This window comes from Ylistrum balloti, unplaced genomic scaffold, assembly GCF_031769215.1.
Source record: "Ylistrum balloti isolate Yb309-2 unplaced genomic scaffold, AGI_CSIRO_Ybal_v1 Utg370770, whole genome shotgun sequence".
Classification (NCBI taxonomy): Eukaryota; Metazoa; Mollusca; class Bivalvia; order Pectinida; family Pectinidae; genus Ylistrum; species Ylistrum balloti.
Window position 1 is genome coordinate 133,993 of NW_026782451.1, and position 13,937 is coordinate 147,929.

At 35.8% G+C, this 13,937-nt stretch overlaps 1 protein-coding gene across 3 annotated transcripts in view; it reads left to right on the plus strand.

Moving 5' to 3' along the window:
• Positions 1 to 13,692, plus strand: part of LOC132558197 (cytochrome P450 10-like) — a 28,239-nt gene extending 14,547 nt beyond the window's left edge. For all 3 annotated transcript variants that reach the window (XM_060222730.1, XM_060222728.1, XM_060222729.1), the window contains exons 3-10: positions 3,273 to 3,501; positions 4,848 to 5,026; positions 5,299 to 5,497; positions 6,376 to 6,559; positions 7,147 to 7,316; positions 7,583 to 7,664; positions 11,147 to 11,356; positions 12,572 to 13,692. In XM_060222730.1, the coding sequence (XP_060078713.1) occupies positions 3,273 to 3,501; positions 4,848 to 5,026; positions 5,299 to 5,497; positions 6,376 to 6,559; positions 7,147 to 7,316; positions 7,583 to 7,664; positions 11,147 to 11,356; positions 12,572 to 12,688 (1,370 nt within the window). In that variant the 3' untranslated portion in view covers positions 12,689 to 13,692. The remainder of the gene's footprint in view (positions 1 to 3,272; positions 3,502 to 4,847; positions 5,027 to 5,298; positions 5,498 to 6,375; positions 6,560 to 7,146; positions 7,317 to 7,582; positions 7,665 to 11,146; positions 11,357 to 12,571) is intronic.
• The last annotated feature ends 245 nt before the right edge of the window (positions 13,693 to 13,937 follow it).

The window sequence follows — 13,937 nt, forward strand, 5'->3', positions numbered from 1 at the left end:
TTGTGTTTTACAGACATCCATTGTGTTTTACTGTCTGTCATTGTGTTTTACAGACAGCCATTGTGTTTGGCTGTCTGTCATTGTGTTTTACAGACATCCATTGTGTTTTATTGTGTGTCATTGTGTTTTACAGACAACCATTGTGTTTTACAGACAGTCATTGTGTTTTACTGTCGGCCATTGTGTTTTACAGACAGCCATTGTGTTTTACAGACAACCATTGTGTTTTACAGTCTTTGTGTTTTACTGTCGGTCATTGTGTTTTACTGTCTGTCATTGTGTTTTTCAGACAGTCTTTGTGTTTTACTGTCGGCCATTGTTTTTTACTGTCTGTCATTGTGTTTTACAGACAGCCATTGTGTTTTACAGACAGTCATTGTGTTTTCCTGTCGGTCATTGTTTTTTACTGTCTGTCATTGTGTTTTACAGACAGCCATTGTGTTTTTCAGACAGTCTTTGTGTTTTCCTGTCGGCCATTGTTTTTTACTGTCTGTCATTGTGTTTTACAGACAGCCATTGTGTTTTACAGACAGTCTTTGTTTTTTACTGTTTGTCATTGTGTTTTACAGACATCCATTGTGTTTTACTGTCTGTCATTGTGTTTTACAGACAGCCATTGTGTTTGGCTGTCTGTCATTGTGTTTTACAGACATCCATTGTGTTTTATTGTGTGTCATTGTGTTTTACAGACAACCATTGTGTTTTACAGACAGTTTTTGTGTTTTGCTGTCGGCCATTGTGTTTTTCAGACAACCATTGTGTTTTACAGACAGCCATTATGTTTTCCTGTCGGCCATTGCTTTTTACTCTCTGTCATTGTGTTTTACAGACAGCCATTGTGTTTTACAGACAACCATAGTGTTTTACAGACAGCCATTATGTTTTACAGACAGTCTTTGTGTTTTACTGTCGGCCATTGTGTTTTACAGACAACGACTGGCAGACAGCAATTGTGTTTTACTGTCGGCCATTGTGTTTTACAGACAGCCTTTGTGTTTTAATGTCGGCCATTGTATTTTGCTGTCGGCAATTGTGTTTTACTGTCTTACTGTCGGCCATTGGGGACCATGGGGAACGTGCTGTTAGAATTTGAGAATAAACATCCATTACTTCTAAAGAAATAGAAATAACAAACTAAAGCGGACAAATTTCCAACCAGTTCTAAAATCAGATCTGCATAACTAGATAAATCCACCCCACAAATTAAGATTCATGCGCTTACCTCTAACGAAATAACAATTATAACACGTCAACATTTTCTCCTGAAGTTCTGTTATCAAATATTACGATTAGGGACCAATGAAAACCCTTTTAATATTACAAAGGTAGCAGTACACAGTTTCTCGGTGTGGCCATGGGTGATTTTTTTGCTCATTAGATTACCCCATTATAAAGGTTTTAATTAAAAATGAAAAAAAAATCCTTGCTTAAATTGGTCCTGTCATGTTAAAGTGGACAATGTGGGGTTTCATTTTTTTCAGGATAATATTTTAGCTTTGTGTTGGAGATTACTATTTGGGCAGTCTCGAATCTGTGTCTACGCACCAAAACTAGCTTTACAGGAAGTGAAATTTTCATAGTGTTTCATAGAGTTGGAATTTGCTGAAATGTAAGTACTTTGTTACCATGACAGTGTTGTTGATTGTAAGATAGGTGTTTAGAATTAAATTTCTCCTAGAAAGTTGTAGTGTTGGGTTGGAATTAGCAGTATTTTTGCATTTTTAGCATTTTTTCAGTAGGTAACCATGACAATCAAATGTTAGAAATCAGAGGAAATTTTTTTTACACAAATTTCATCTCTCTACTGTTAATGTAATTGTTTTATAGTTTATAAATATATATACATGTAATGATGTATTTTCCATAACCAATCTGCTATACCTGTATATCTCAAACATGACAAATAATTTCAGGAAAAATGCAAATTAACTGTTTACTGCTACCAAAAGACCTGGTGATAATGAATCATAACTGCAAAATTCCAAGGTGGCCGCCTGTTAGCCATTTATGTAATTCCGATCAGTTCCATGGGCAGTGCTTATCTAGGGATAAAAGGGGACATGGTCCATCAAGTACTTCTAACGATATAACGATTTTAAACCATAACTATCCAAACCAATGATGTTTACCATTCGATACTATATCCAACAAGTCAGCATGGAGTGATAAAACTAATTGCTTGTGGTTAGACGGACTACAGACGATGGCGATTTGAACAGTCAAAAAGGTGCTTCAGTGAAGACAGCGGTTTGGTCCCTTCAATGTATCCATGGTAGAATTCACAGAAAAAAAACCCGATTCTGCTTGGGCCCTGTTATAAGTCGCTTTTTACACTGGTACATTGGTTAACACTCCCGAGAGGTCAAGGCTATTGAAATATGCCTAATTAGGATTTTGAAATGTTATAGTTAGTAACGGTATGTACATAGAAGAAGCTTACTTATGCTTTAGATTTTATTGGTAAATTGACAAACAGTGAGATAGAAATGTATATTTGTTCAATTCAGTTCCGTAACATAAATGTCATCCTCGATACCCATGGATTTACGATCACTGCATTCCTGTCACATTTCATGGCGAAAATGAAGGCCCTATGTGTGACACTTTGGTGATAAGATGAGCAAAATGATTGGATACTTTGATGTACATCAGTCTGTGACTGGTCAGTTTTTTTCTCTCCTGAAACAAACTCTAGACCAGTCAAATTGTTTCGCTTGTACCTGCAACTTTGACATTAAATATTTCAACTGCGCAGAAAACGATAGTAAGCGTATCTCCTGGATGTATGAATATCCACTGTTAAGGACCCCTATTTAAGGATGAATATAGTGAATGTTGAATATAAGGATGGTTGTATATAATGTGAATCGTATATGTGTGGGAATGTGCTATTGATGTTAGTCACATCGATCCGTTCATTCGTGATTAAAGTCCTATCAATAGCTATGTAAATTTAAGGTAAACCTCCAATTTTATTTACATAGTGACTTGTTTTGTTTTTATATAGCTTAACGTCTTATCAACCGCTATGTATATTTCAGGAAGACATTCCAATGTATTCACACAGCGACTTGTTTTGTTTTTATATTGCTTAGCATCCTATCAACCACTATGCATATTTGAGAGTGGCCTCCCTATATCTGTATCGTTGAGTGTACATACTTGTGGAAGGTTGCAATGTGATAGTTTAGAACTGGTGCAGACTACAAATACTTCATAACATTGTCCGCTGAGATATACTTGGTCCTAAATTGGATTGCTCTTTTTCTAAGCTGACATCTGTACTAGAGACGTAGAGAGCCTGCTACGTGCGTTTCGTGACAAATATGGGGATATTTCGAGATTCCGGATGGGCAGCGACTACTGCGTGTGTCTTTCATCGCCCGAACTTTGTCAACAGGCTTTGTCAGTCACTCCGAAGCTTCCAGACAGGTTATTTAGCTTCCCCATATGTCAGGCGTTTTACGACAGAACAGGTGAACAAAGAGGGCTTTTGCTGCTGTGAGTATTTAATATCGATTTATATCAGTAAGTAAATATAATTGTGAACAAATCCCAAATGACCTCTCTGACTTGTCTACTGTTCTTTAAGAAAAAAAATGCTGATATACCTACCGAATGTTGAGGTTGAAAACCTTTAACTGTTCCTGTTGTTACAATTCATCATATAACTAACCTCGTCATGGTTTTCGACAGTTTGTTATTAGCAGACCCGCACTATAATACATGTCAAATATGTTTGTACTTTCTATACGTCCCAGACAGTATATAGCAGACTAGATACGGACCTTAACACTAATGATAAATAAGATATGTGATCTGACATGGGACAGATTTATTATCTCCCTTGTCATAGAGGAGACTCGGTCAGTGGGGTCTCTAACCGGACACCGTACATACTGAGTTCAGGTATGTTCACTGTCAGCTTTACACATATCTCAAACATAGCACCACCCACTTTATATATATCATACAGTTACACTGTCTTATAGTGTCACTCGCTCGGCTCTAAAACCACTTATTACTGCTAAAAGCTTGCCATTTAGACCATTGTCTAACAGCTACATGTACAAGAACAGTGACTGTATCCTTCCACCAATTCTTTAATATCATTAGTAACATCCGTTAATCCCACAACAGTTAACATTCTAGGAGTGATGGATGTCAAACAATTGTATTTGTTAGATAATCCGAGATGTATCATAAACTACTGTATTTCGAAAATAAGTACGTAACACAATTACTAGATATCTTAATTCCTGGATCACAAATACCATCAAAGCAAACGTACATCACCAATGTCTCATAAGACTTTTTTCTAACTTTATAGAAATTCTTCATTTGTCGATGGCGGCAACGATTGCAATAAAGTAAAAAAGCAATCCCCTTTTTTTGTCTCAGTCAATTAATGACAACTATACAAAAAGCGATAAAACAAACCAATTAGATATACAAAGTTGATGTGGTTCTAGAGTAAATCACAGCCTGCCTTAAGATGTGTGTTGTATTTTATTTATCATCGGCAATTCCCGCATATTTTTACTGTATTTGTACTGACGATCACAAAATATCAAACTAATGAAATAATTATTTAAAAACAGATCATAGAAATAATAGTTGATAAACTGTCATAATGATTTTTTAAATACTAAAATAGAAGAGAAAACATATGACAATGAAAAACAATTCCCTTTTTGTTCTACAGCAGGCTTTGATACGTATATTTAACGTAACATTGACTTCTGGATATCCTAATCCTCGATAAAGTTATAAAGACCAGATATTGTCTAACGACCTGTTTGCAAAACTCTTCCGACCGAGTGTATGTTACATGTCAATATTATAAGGAATGGCGAAGACTGGGCCCGTGTTCGGAAGCCTACCCAGAAATTGACAAATCGACCCACAAGTCTGGAACCATACCTACCAAAACTTGGCGACGTGGCCGACGATTATGTGAGCAAACTTAGCCAGTCTTTATTGATTGAGGACGTGCAACACTCATTATACCGTTTCACCACTGAAAGTAAGCAATAGCTTTATTGTTTATAGTGTCATTCCTTTTCTACATTATAAAGTATCAAATTCCCAGTGTAAACATGACATTCGCTCTACAACAGACAAAACGACTTCCGGTTTTCCATAAACGCGAAAGCTATTGCAGGATAACATCCTGTCATTTTGACATAAGCTTAAAATTAATATGTTATCATCTGAAAACATCATAACACACGTGTACAAAACAAGTTTCTTTAGAAAGTCTAATATCATTGTTGACATTTTTATCGGTTGGAACAGGTGTCGGTATGCTTTGTTTCAACAAACGCCTGGGATGCCTTGATGGTGGGCACAAGTTCGATACTATCATTGAAGGTCTTGACATTTTCGTGGAAGCTATCGAAAAGGACCTGAAAACTGTAGTAAGGCCGCACAAATTCCTTGGGTTGAGGACGCCATTTTACAAACGATTTGAAGAGACATTTCTGGCGCTGAGAAAGTAATAGCTTTGTTTCTTATTGTCACGAGTTTTCCTTTTCTGTACTTCATAGAAAGTGTTATGGAACTATCGGGAAGTGTTTGTGAGCTACCGGGAAGTGTTCGTGAACTATCGGGAAGTGTTCGGGAACTATCGGGAAGTTTTGGGAACTCTCGGGAAGCACACCATAGAAATAGTTTGTCAGATAGTACCAGTGTAAACATCCGCAGATGAATGAGATCTGTTCTGACTTTATATTATTTACCGACCTATCAACAGTTATCATCATTAAAGTTGGCCTCCTGATGAATGCAAGGCATTTCATTTTTTAACTAGTAGTAACATGAGTTTGTCTACGATAAAATAATGTGTATATAATTCGTTCTTACAGCTGATTAGTCATGTTGAGAATTGAAAAGATCCTCTAATGTTTTTGCCTCTTAGTACAGCTGATATTGTCCACGTTAGATTGAGAACCTGCTTCTCGTATCATGGTATACCACGCGGCCATGTTACACTAACAAGGGGGTGTTGTTTAGGATGGGTCAGCCCGTGTTAGTTTAATGTGAAAGGATGTGGTGTCATCTAGGCAACATTATTATATAATACAGAAAACCTTTTATTGTTAAATCGCTATGGTTTGTAAACCATGTTAAATGTCTAAGCCTTTCAGGTCCAATTTTCGCAAAAGTTGTTTTAGTCACTTTACGTCCCGTCGTAATGATTTTAACGCTGAAAGATCAACAACAACAAGCCATATTATTCTCATTTTCTGATCTCCAGGTTTAATTGAGATTTTGACAAAATCTGATTTTACATATCATGGATATTAATCGCATGAAATGACATTTATTCTTTTAATTCGTAGATATGTTTTATCTATTTCATCTACGCTAAAGTCTTTGTAAAGAATACGTCTCCGAGATCATTGTGGAGTATTGTCGTTTGGAAGAGGAGGGACAACTAGAGGAACACATGGAAAAATATCCCAACATGGTGTTTACTCTTCTACAGGATGGTAGACTTGACGAAGGCACCGTCACTACCACTGTAACGGATATGTTTATCGCGGGAGTAGATTCTGTAAGTCTCTCTTCATCTAAAAAGACACTGTGTTGATATTTGTAGATTATTTAAGGTATTTAAAATCTAACAGATATCTGTGCAACAATTAAAATTTGATTACGCTCTCTATATATAAATTTGTATTAAATAGTGTTATTCACTTGTGTGTACTTTGTACAGTTTTATAGATTGCTGTTGAAAGACTCTGCTTTCTAAATGATATACATATAATGACACGACTTGGAATATTTACATGTATCTGACGCTTTTCGGAAATGATCAGATGTATATGAATTTATGAAAGTCAATGAATTATGGGTCTAGTGCTCCCCATTTCCCGTCCTCTAGATTATGGAATTCAATTTTTCTTCCGATCACTTTGGATTTTTTCTTGCCACCATGGTTTAAAACTGTAGGTCCTTAGCATCACTGACGAGTTCTAAAAGAAATAGGTGTATAATGCAGTGAGATTCATTGTTAAGCTGTTTTCAGCCATATTTGAATTGAATTATGCTATTTACTTGTATGTCTTTTACATATTGTTTTACTTACAACACAATAACAAAATGTAAACAATTTAATGTAAAGTGTAACTAATTTTACAGGCAGCGAAGACTTTAAGTCTTGTTCTACAGAATCTGGCCATTAATCCTGAGAAACAGGAGAAACTGTACGAGGAACTCCATGCAGCGGGGCTGAGTCCAGGTGAACCACTCACCAATACTCTTCTGTCCTCACTGCCCTACCTTAAAGCCTGCATCAAGGAATCCATGCGGTAGGCGATTTTCCTTGGCTTCTCGTGTCTTTCCTCCAGTGATCGAACATCATATCTACAGTGAGATAAGCCCTGTTCATTCCCTTCTCCGACATATGAAGTTTATTGATTAACCCAAAATCAAACGTATATCTTAAAATTGTACAATTCGAAGTGCTGATTATGAAAGGTATCACTGCTGCACCTCTACTATACTGTTATGGATATCAACCAAGCTACTTAAACCAATGCTTTCTTGTTACTTGTAAATGTGAGAACTGTTGCAGGCTTCACTACCCGTCCTCTGGAGGAATATTGAGGAATCTGACACAAGACATGAACATTGGAGGATACCACATCCCTAAAAAAGTGAGAATTTTTTTCTATCCCACCTTACTAATAGATTATTTCATACACCGTAGGGTGAGCTGGGTGGATCCTCAGGGGAAGGCTATTAAATGTCAACACAAGACTTCCCTATCTGATCCTATTGGGGTGAATGCTTTATTGTTATATATGGCTTTTATTACTACAATGAAAAGGATAATGATTAACTTTATCCCTTACTTTTATCTACATGTAATTAATATGGTTGACGAGAGATCACAAAGTGTATCGCTTTATTGGACTAGTGCACCTCATCATCTAGCTTCTTTTACTTTTCTTTCGATCAAGTTGAATTTTATTCAGTCGCCTTCTTGGCTTAAAATATGCAGTTATCATCACTGATGAGCCCTAGAAGGACGAAACAGCTGTGTGATGTAATATCACTGAGGAGTCCTAAAAGGACGAAACAGCTATATGATGTAACATCACTGACGAGTCCTTAAAGGACGAAACAGCTGTGTGATGTAACATCAAGAACGAGATCTAGAAGGACGAAACAGCTGTGTGATGTAACATCAAGAACGAGACCTAGAAGGACGAAACAGCTCTGTGACATAACATCACAGACGAATCCTAAAAGGACGAAACAGCTGTGTGATGTCACCATGTTCATTTATTTATTCATTCATTTTCTATTTCCGTGAGCCATCCGACTCATAGGTTAAATAACAAACACATAACGCATGATATTATACGTGGTACTTAGTTGGTATAAATACTCTGGTGTTATCATGTACCACATAGACAACGGAAGATGGACAGCTCTTGTGTAGTTACTTTATATACGTGTACATTGATTTTACATAGGAATACATAGGCTAGAAAAGAACCATAAAGGGTAGTGACGACTTTTACTATCAGCATATCAAATATATGGTCGAACAGGGCATACATATGTACAGAGTGGTGTAGTCAGGGGATGGACGGCAACATTATCATTATATAATGTTGTAGACAAACAAATACTCATGCAATGTTAATCAAAGTGTTAAGACAATAAGTTAAAGTTGGAATCTATACCGTACTAATAAACTTAACTGTAGATACTTTCCTTAGTTACAAATTTCCGTTCTGTTACGTACAGATAGCAGCTGGACAAGTTAATATGAAGATGGATGGTTCCAATAATACTTTTTTAATGAACTTTTTACCAAAATCTACATATAGTAGACAAATCAGAACAAAATAGAACTTGTTTTCTTATTACAAAACCAACATAACTTAATCTCTCTCGGAATATTATGATAATGACCTTTCTTCTAGTTATATAAACTGATGGGATGAAAGTTGTCATTTCGATATACATCTGGGATAGACTTTGTTTAATAAAACTGCAATGTAAAACTATACATCAGGAATTTATACAAATAGCATTTTGATGACCGCTCAACAAAATCATTCCCTATTTGAATAAAATTATCAATCAAACGCTGCTTAAAACAACATAAAAATACTTTGTTATTACCAACATAATGAGTTAACCAGACGTTACCAAAACCAGAGGACAAAAATAGTTCCTTAACTTGACAACACCAATTACAGTTTCTGTTACATTCTTCCCTTTCTTCTTAAATTGACTTAAGGACACAATAATTACATTTAATTAATTTCAACCAATATTTCATTATTCTACATTTCCTGATTATATTCATAGGCAGATGTCGTAATTCCGAGTATACCATAAAAGATGGCGTACTGTTTTGTTTTTTCAATTTAGGATTGTTTAAAAAATCAACATGTACATTGCCACTGTGTCCGCGGCATTTATGCCCCATATTTCGTAACCATAATTATGAACAGGGGCAACATATATATAAAAAATGTTGAGTTTTGATTCTACATTGAGTGACAAATTCTTAAAAGCTCTTAATACATTTTACAAATACTTTCGACCTTGCTCAGCAATTGTGAACTGAGTTTTTGTAACCTTACCATTAACATTAAGCAATACACCGAGATATTTAAATCTGTCAATAATTTCTATTTCACATTCGTTAAAATTTCTCATCAGTTCGTAATCTTCTACCATTTCAAAATAATGCAATTTTTGTTTTCTCAGTATTAACTGTCATATCCCAATTATCACTGTATTTTTTAAAGAGTGTAACATTTTCTGCAAACCAGAGGCAGATTCTCAGAAGACGACAATTCCATCTGTAAACATAAGGAGAAACAAAGAAATATCTCTTAAAGATAAAGCGTCACAGGAAGTATTTATAAGTTCATTTTCAAAGTCATTTTCATACGTCGAGTAAAGGAAGGGAGATGACCCCTCCCCTTGCATCGAGCCTCGTTAGCATACAAAAAATTCAGAAAACACAGCCTTATACTTAACACAAGACTTTAAACCTTCATATAAAGACTTCACAATATCCAATAGTTTTCCTCTGACTCCACTATGAAAAAGTTTCAAAAACAATTTATGTCTACTTAGACCATCGAAGGCCTTACTATAGTCAACAAAACAGCAGTAAAGCTTACAATTATTAGAACGCATTGTAGAATAGCTGTGATGAAAACCCGGAAACTTGTCTTCTTATGACTTCTCCGATGTATTTCTGCAGACATTTTAATTGCTACGTCGACGATGAGTACTTATGAATAGTGAAGGCCATTTTGAGATGGCACATGACAAATTCTCTGATGATTTGAATGTTGTAAGATCAATTGTATCGATATCAGTCTCCATTCACATATCGTTATTGTTACATGTACAGGCCATCATTATACCGGCTGGATTTCGTGTTATTTTCTCACATATGCGAATAGTGCAATATTTGATGTTATGAAATATTATGATGATTATACTATTGAAAATATTCATATATTTTGATATCAATTCTATTGTCCGATTTTTGAAACACGACAGGATATATTTGTGTTCTCAAATCTTACCATTTTCGGAGACATGTTTTTACATTATTTTCTTATTTTTAAAACCAATTTCTCAAACTTGACAAGTGAGCCTAGACAACGAACATTCTCAGTCAAACCAGCCATATGCTTCTTTTCTTCTTTCTTTTTAAATTGAATTAAGAAAACTAGCTATTGTAGATACAATTATGACCCGTATTTCTAATATGTTACTGGTACAGTACAATAGGTCTAGTATGTCAAGACTACATTCGGAAATTAAAAGTAGCGTGCAATATATGGCATCCGCATGAAAGCGAATATTCGAACACTGAATAAGGCGAATATTCGGATAGAAATTTCTATCAAATTAATATCCCTAAAACAAGGTGGGATTGTTCTAACCCCAGAATTCAATGAACTATGGTTTTCTATAAGGGATGATATCATCACGTTCATGTGAATATCTCTAACCTTGTCACTGCTCTTTATTCTATAAATTGCACATATTACAATAATAGAATTTTTAGATTAAAGTCCTGACGTAAACAACTACTGTGCGTCATCAAAAGTAATAAATTAGTACGATATTATTGTGTTTGTTTCCCCAGACAAACGTGTTAATAGCCAATGCTGTTATGGTGAAGGATGCCCGTTACTTTGACGACCCTGACCAGTTTCTGCCTGAGCGTTGGCTTCGTACAGACACATCGACATCTCAAGTGGTCAAAGCGTTCTCCAATCTTCCATTTGGACACGGAAACAGAAACTGTGCAGGGAGACGATTTGCTGAGAGAGAGATGCAAATTGGCGTAGCAAAGGTTATTAACTCTCATCAAAACGATACGAATTTTCAGTATTGGGAGACAAAATGTTGCGATGTTTCATCCTCATCACACGTTCAATATCGTAGCCCTGTTGGCCGTTTTTTTAACACGATTGCGCAATAATTGTTTCCTTGAACAACACCTATTTCAAACTCCAGTGGAATTGAGCTGGAAGGCGTCTGAAATGGTCCTGAGATGATCTTGACTAAGTGTGTTTTTTCGGATCGGTCGTCATCCTTTAACAATATATTTCAAAACTTCTTCTCTATTTCACTGGTGCCATTGAGCTAACGGTTGATGGGAAAGTTAAGGAAGGAAAACCAGCAAAGTCTTATTTTCGGCCTCGTTTAAAAATGGCGACCATTTTGTAACAGGATTAAGCAATCATAGATTTAACATCAACATCCAACAACATCTGCTTTTCCCCTTCTCTAGTTCCAGCTTAATCTCCCCATGAAAACTTCATCCTTATACGGTCCTGACAAACTGTTTTTTTCTGGCCTGTCAAAAATCCAATATTGCAGCCATTTTCAATTTTGAAATTTCTATCAAGGTCCATTGGCGCCATTGAGCTAAAATTTTGTGGGAATGTTGAGAAATGAGGAGATATGCTGCTAAAAAATTGGAAACTGTCTTAAGAATTAAATGAATGCTTATGAGAGTCCTTTTTAAAGTCTAGTACAAGAAAAATTCTAAAATAGATATGATGTACATATATGATAATTCAAACTACTGCTGCCTTGGCTGTTTTTGGTTTGAAGTAAAAAAAAAACTTGCTCTCTCAGTTAATTAGGCTGTTAACTTTCAGCATCTAAGATTTGGAAAGTGTGTTTTGCGATAACTCTGCCGGTATGCTACAATGTAGAGAAGGTGACCTATGTGTTTAGTTCACTATCTCTAGATACAATATCATAGTGACCCAGTATGTTACAATGTAGAGAAGGTGACCTATGTGTTTAGTTCACTATCTCTAGATACAATATCATAGTGACCCAGTATGTTACAATGTAGAGAAGGTGACCTGTGTGTTTAGTTCACTGTCTTTGCACATTATCCTACAGTTTTGTTTAACACAACAACAATATGATGTAGTGGTAAGTTTATTTTTTTTAATATCATAAATCGGAATATCGACTATGTTGACATATGGACATTTTGAAATTTAATTTTGCTCTATATTAATTGGATTTGTATGGCTACTTTTTTTAGCTCATCCAAGCCTTCCGAATCAGCCTACCTCCAGGCTGTCCGACTGTCACTCACGACTACAAGACGTTTGCGGCTCCAAAAGGTAAACTGACCCTCAAATTGGAAGCCCGGGAGTGATAGAAATACCGAACATCTACGTCCTGTGTCACTTGGACGAATTTAGGCACTGGATACTGCTGACTAGAAAACAATGAACATAAGAAATCGCGTTTGGAGACTTTGTATAGTAGGACTGAGTTAGAAACTCGAGCCTGTTTTCTAAAGGTAATACCTGTTCAGGCTTAGTGGAGCATCTGATGAAAAATTCAGAGCTCAAAGACTTTGGTTTATTTGCAACTTAGTCATGTGTTACTGAAAGCAGAAGATAGGTATACTTAAGTTTACAATCTGATACGGTACGAATATTAATATACCATATTTATTTATATCATAACACCATATATGTCATACAATGTATAAGTATACGTATCGAAGGTTGATTCATGAACATACATGAATGTTTTATTACGTGGCATAAAGGAATATTGGTCACCTTATTGCGTACCCGGATGTACATAGATAGGTTATGGTCAGATATGTCCCCGTGTATATTTTTGTAGTAGGTACCGACATCCCCGAGCGGAAACAACACATACTTTAGACATTTAATATCCAACAGGAAATAGAAACTTAAACGATTAAATAAATATGTTGTTTCGATTTCAGAATTCAGCTTTCAGTATAATCGACGCATGTTTTTTTTTTTATTTGTATCTACGTTCAATGTTAAAACGTAATTTCCTTATTGAATGCATCAAGCTATCAGTAACTGATACGATTTGATCGGTGTACATTTTAATGGTCCTGGAAAAATATCTCCAAATCAATACCGGTGTTATCGATTTTATTTCAATGTTGTATACACGAGTCAATTGAGCAATCCCTCATTCCTCAAAGTTGGCCTTAATTTAAACAATATATCAAAATTATAAGATGATATTAACGAAAGTACCTAACATCATTTGTGGTCCCTCGGGTTCCTTCGGGATCCCTCGGAGTCCTTGCTGAGTTTGTGTACATAGTACTAAGCGTGTTATCAGATATGTAGTAAACGTAGGAACCAACCTCGGCTCCATTGTATATAGAAAGTTAATAAAAAGTATTTAAATAAATAAAAATATTCATTATCATTTTGTCCTACAGTTAAACACCACGCAAGATTTTCTTTTAAGTCATTAAAGCAATCAGACACATCACAGTCAGACACATCACAGTCAGACTCATCACAGCCAGACGCATCACAGCCAGACGCATCACAGTCAGACACATCACAGCCAGGCACATCACAGTCGGACACATCACAGTCGGACACATCACAGTCAGAACA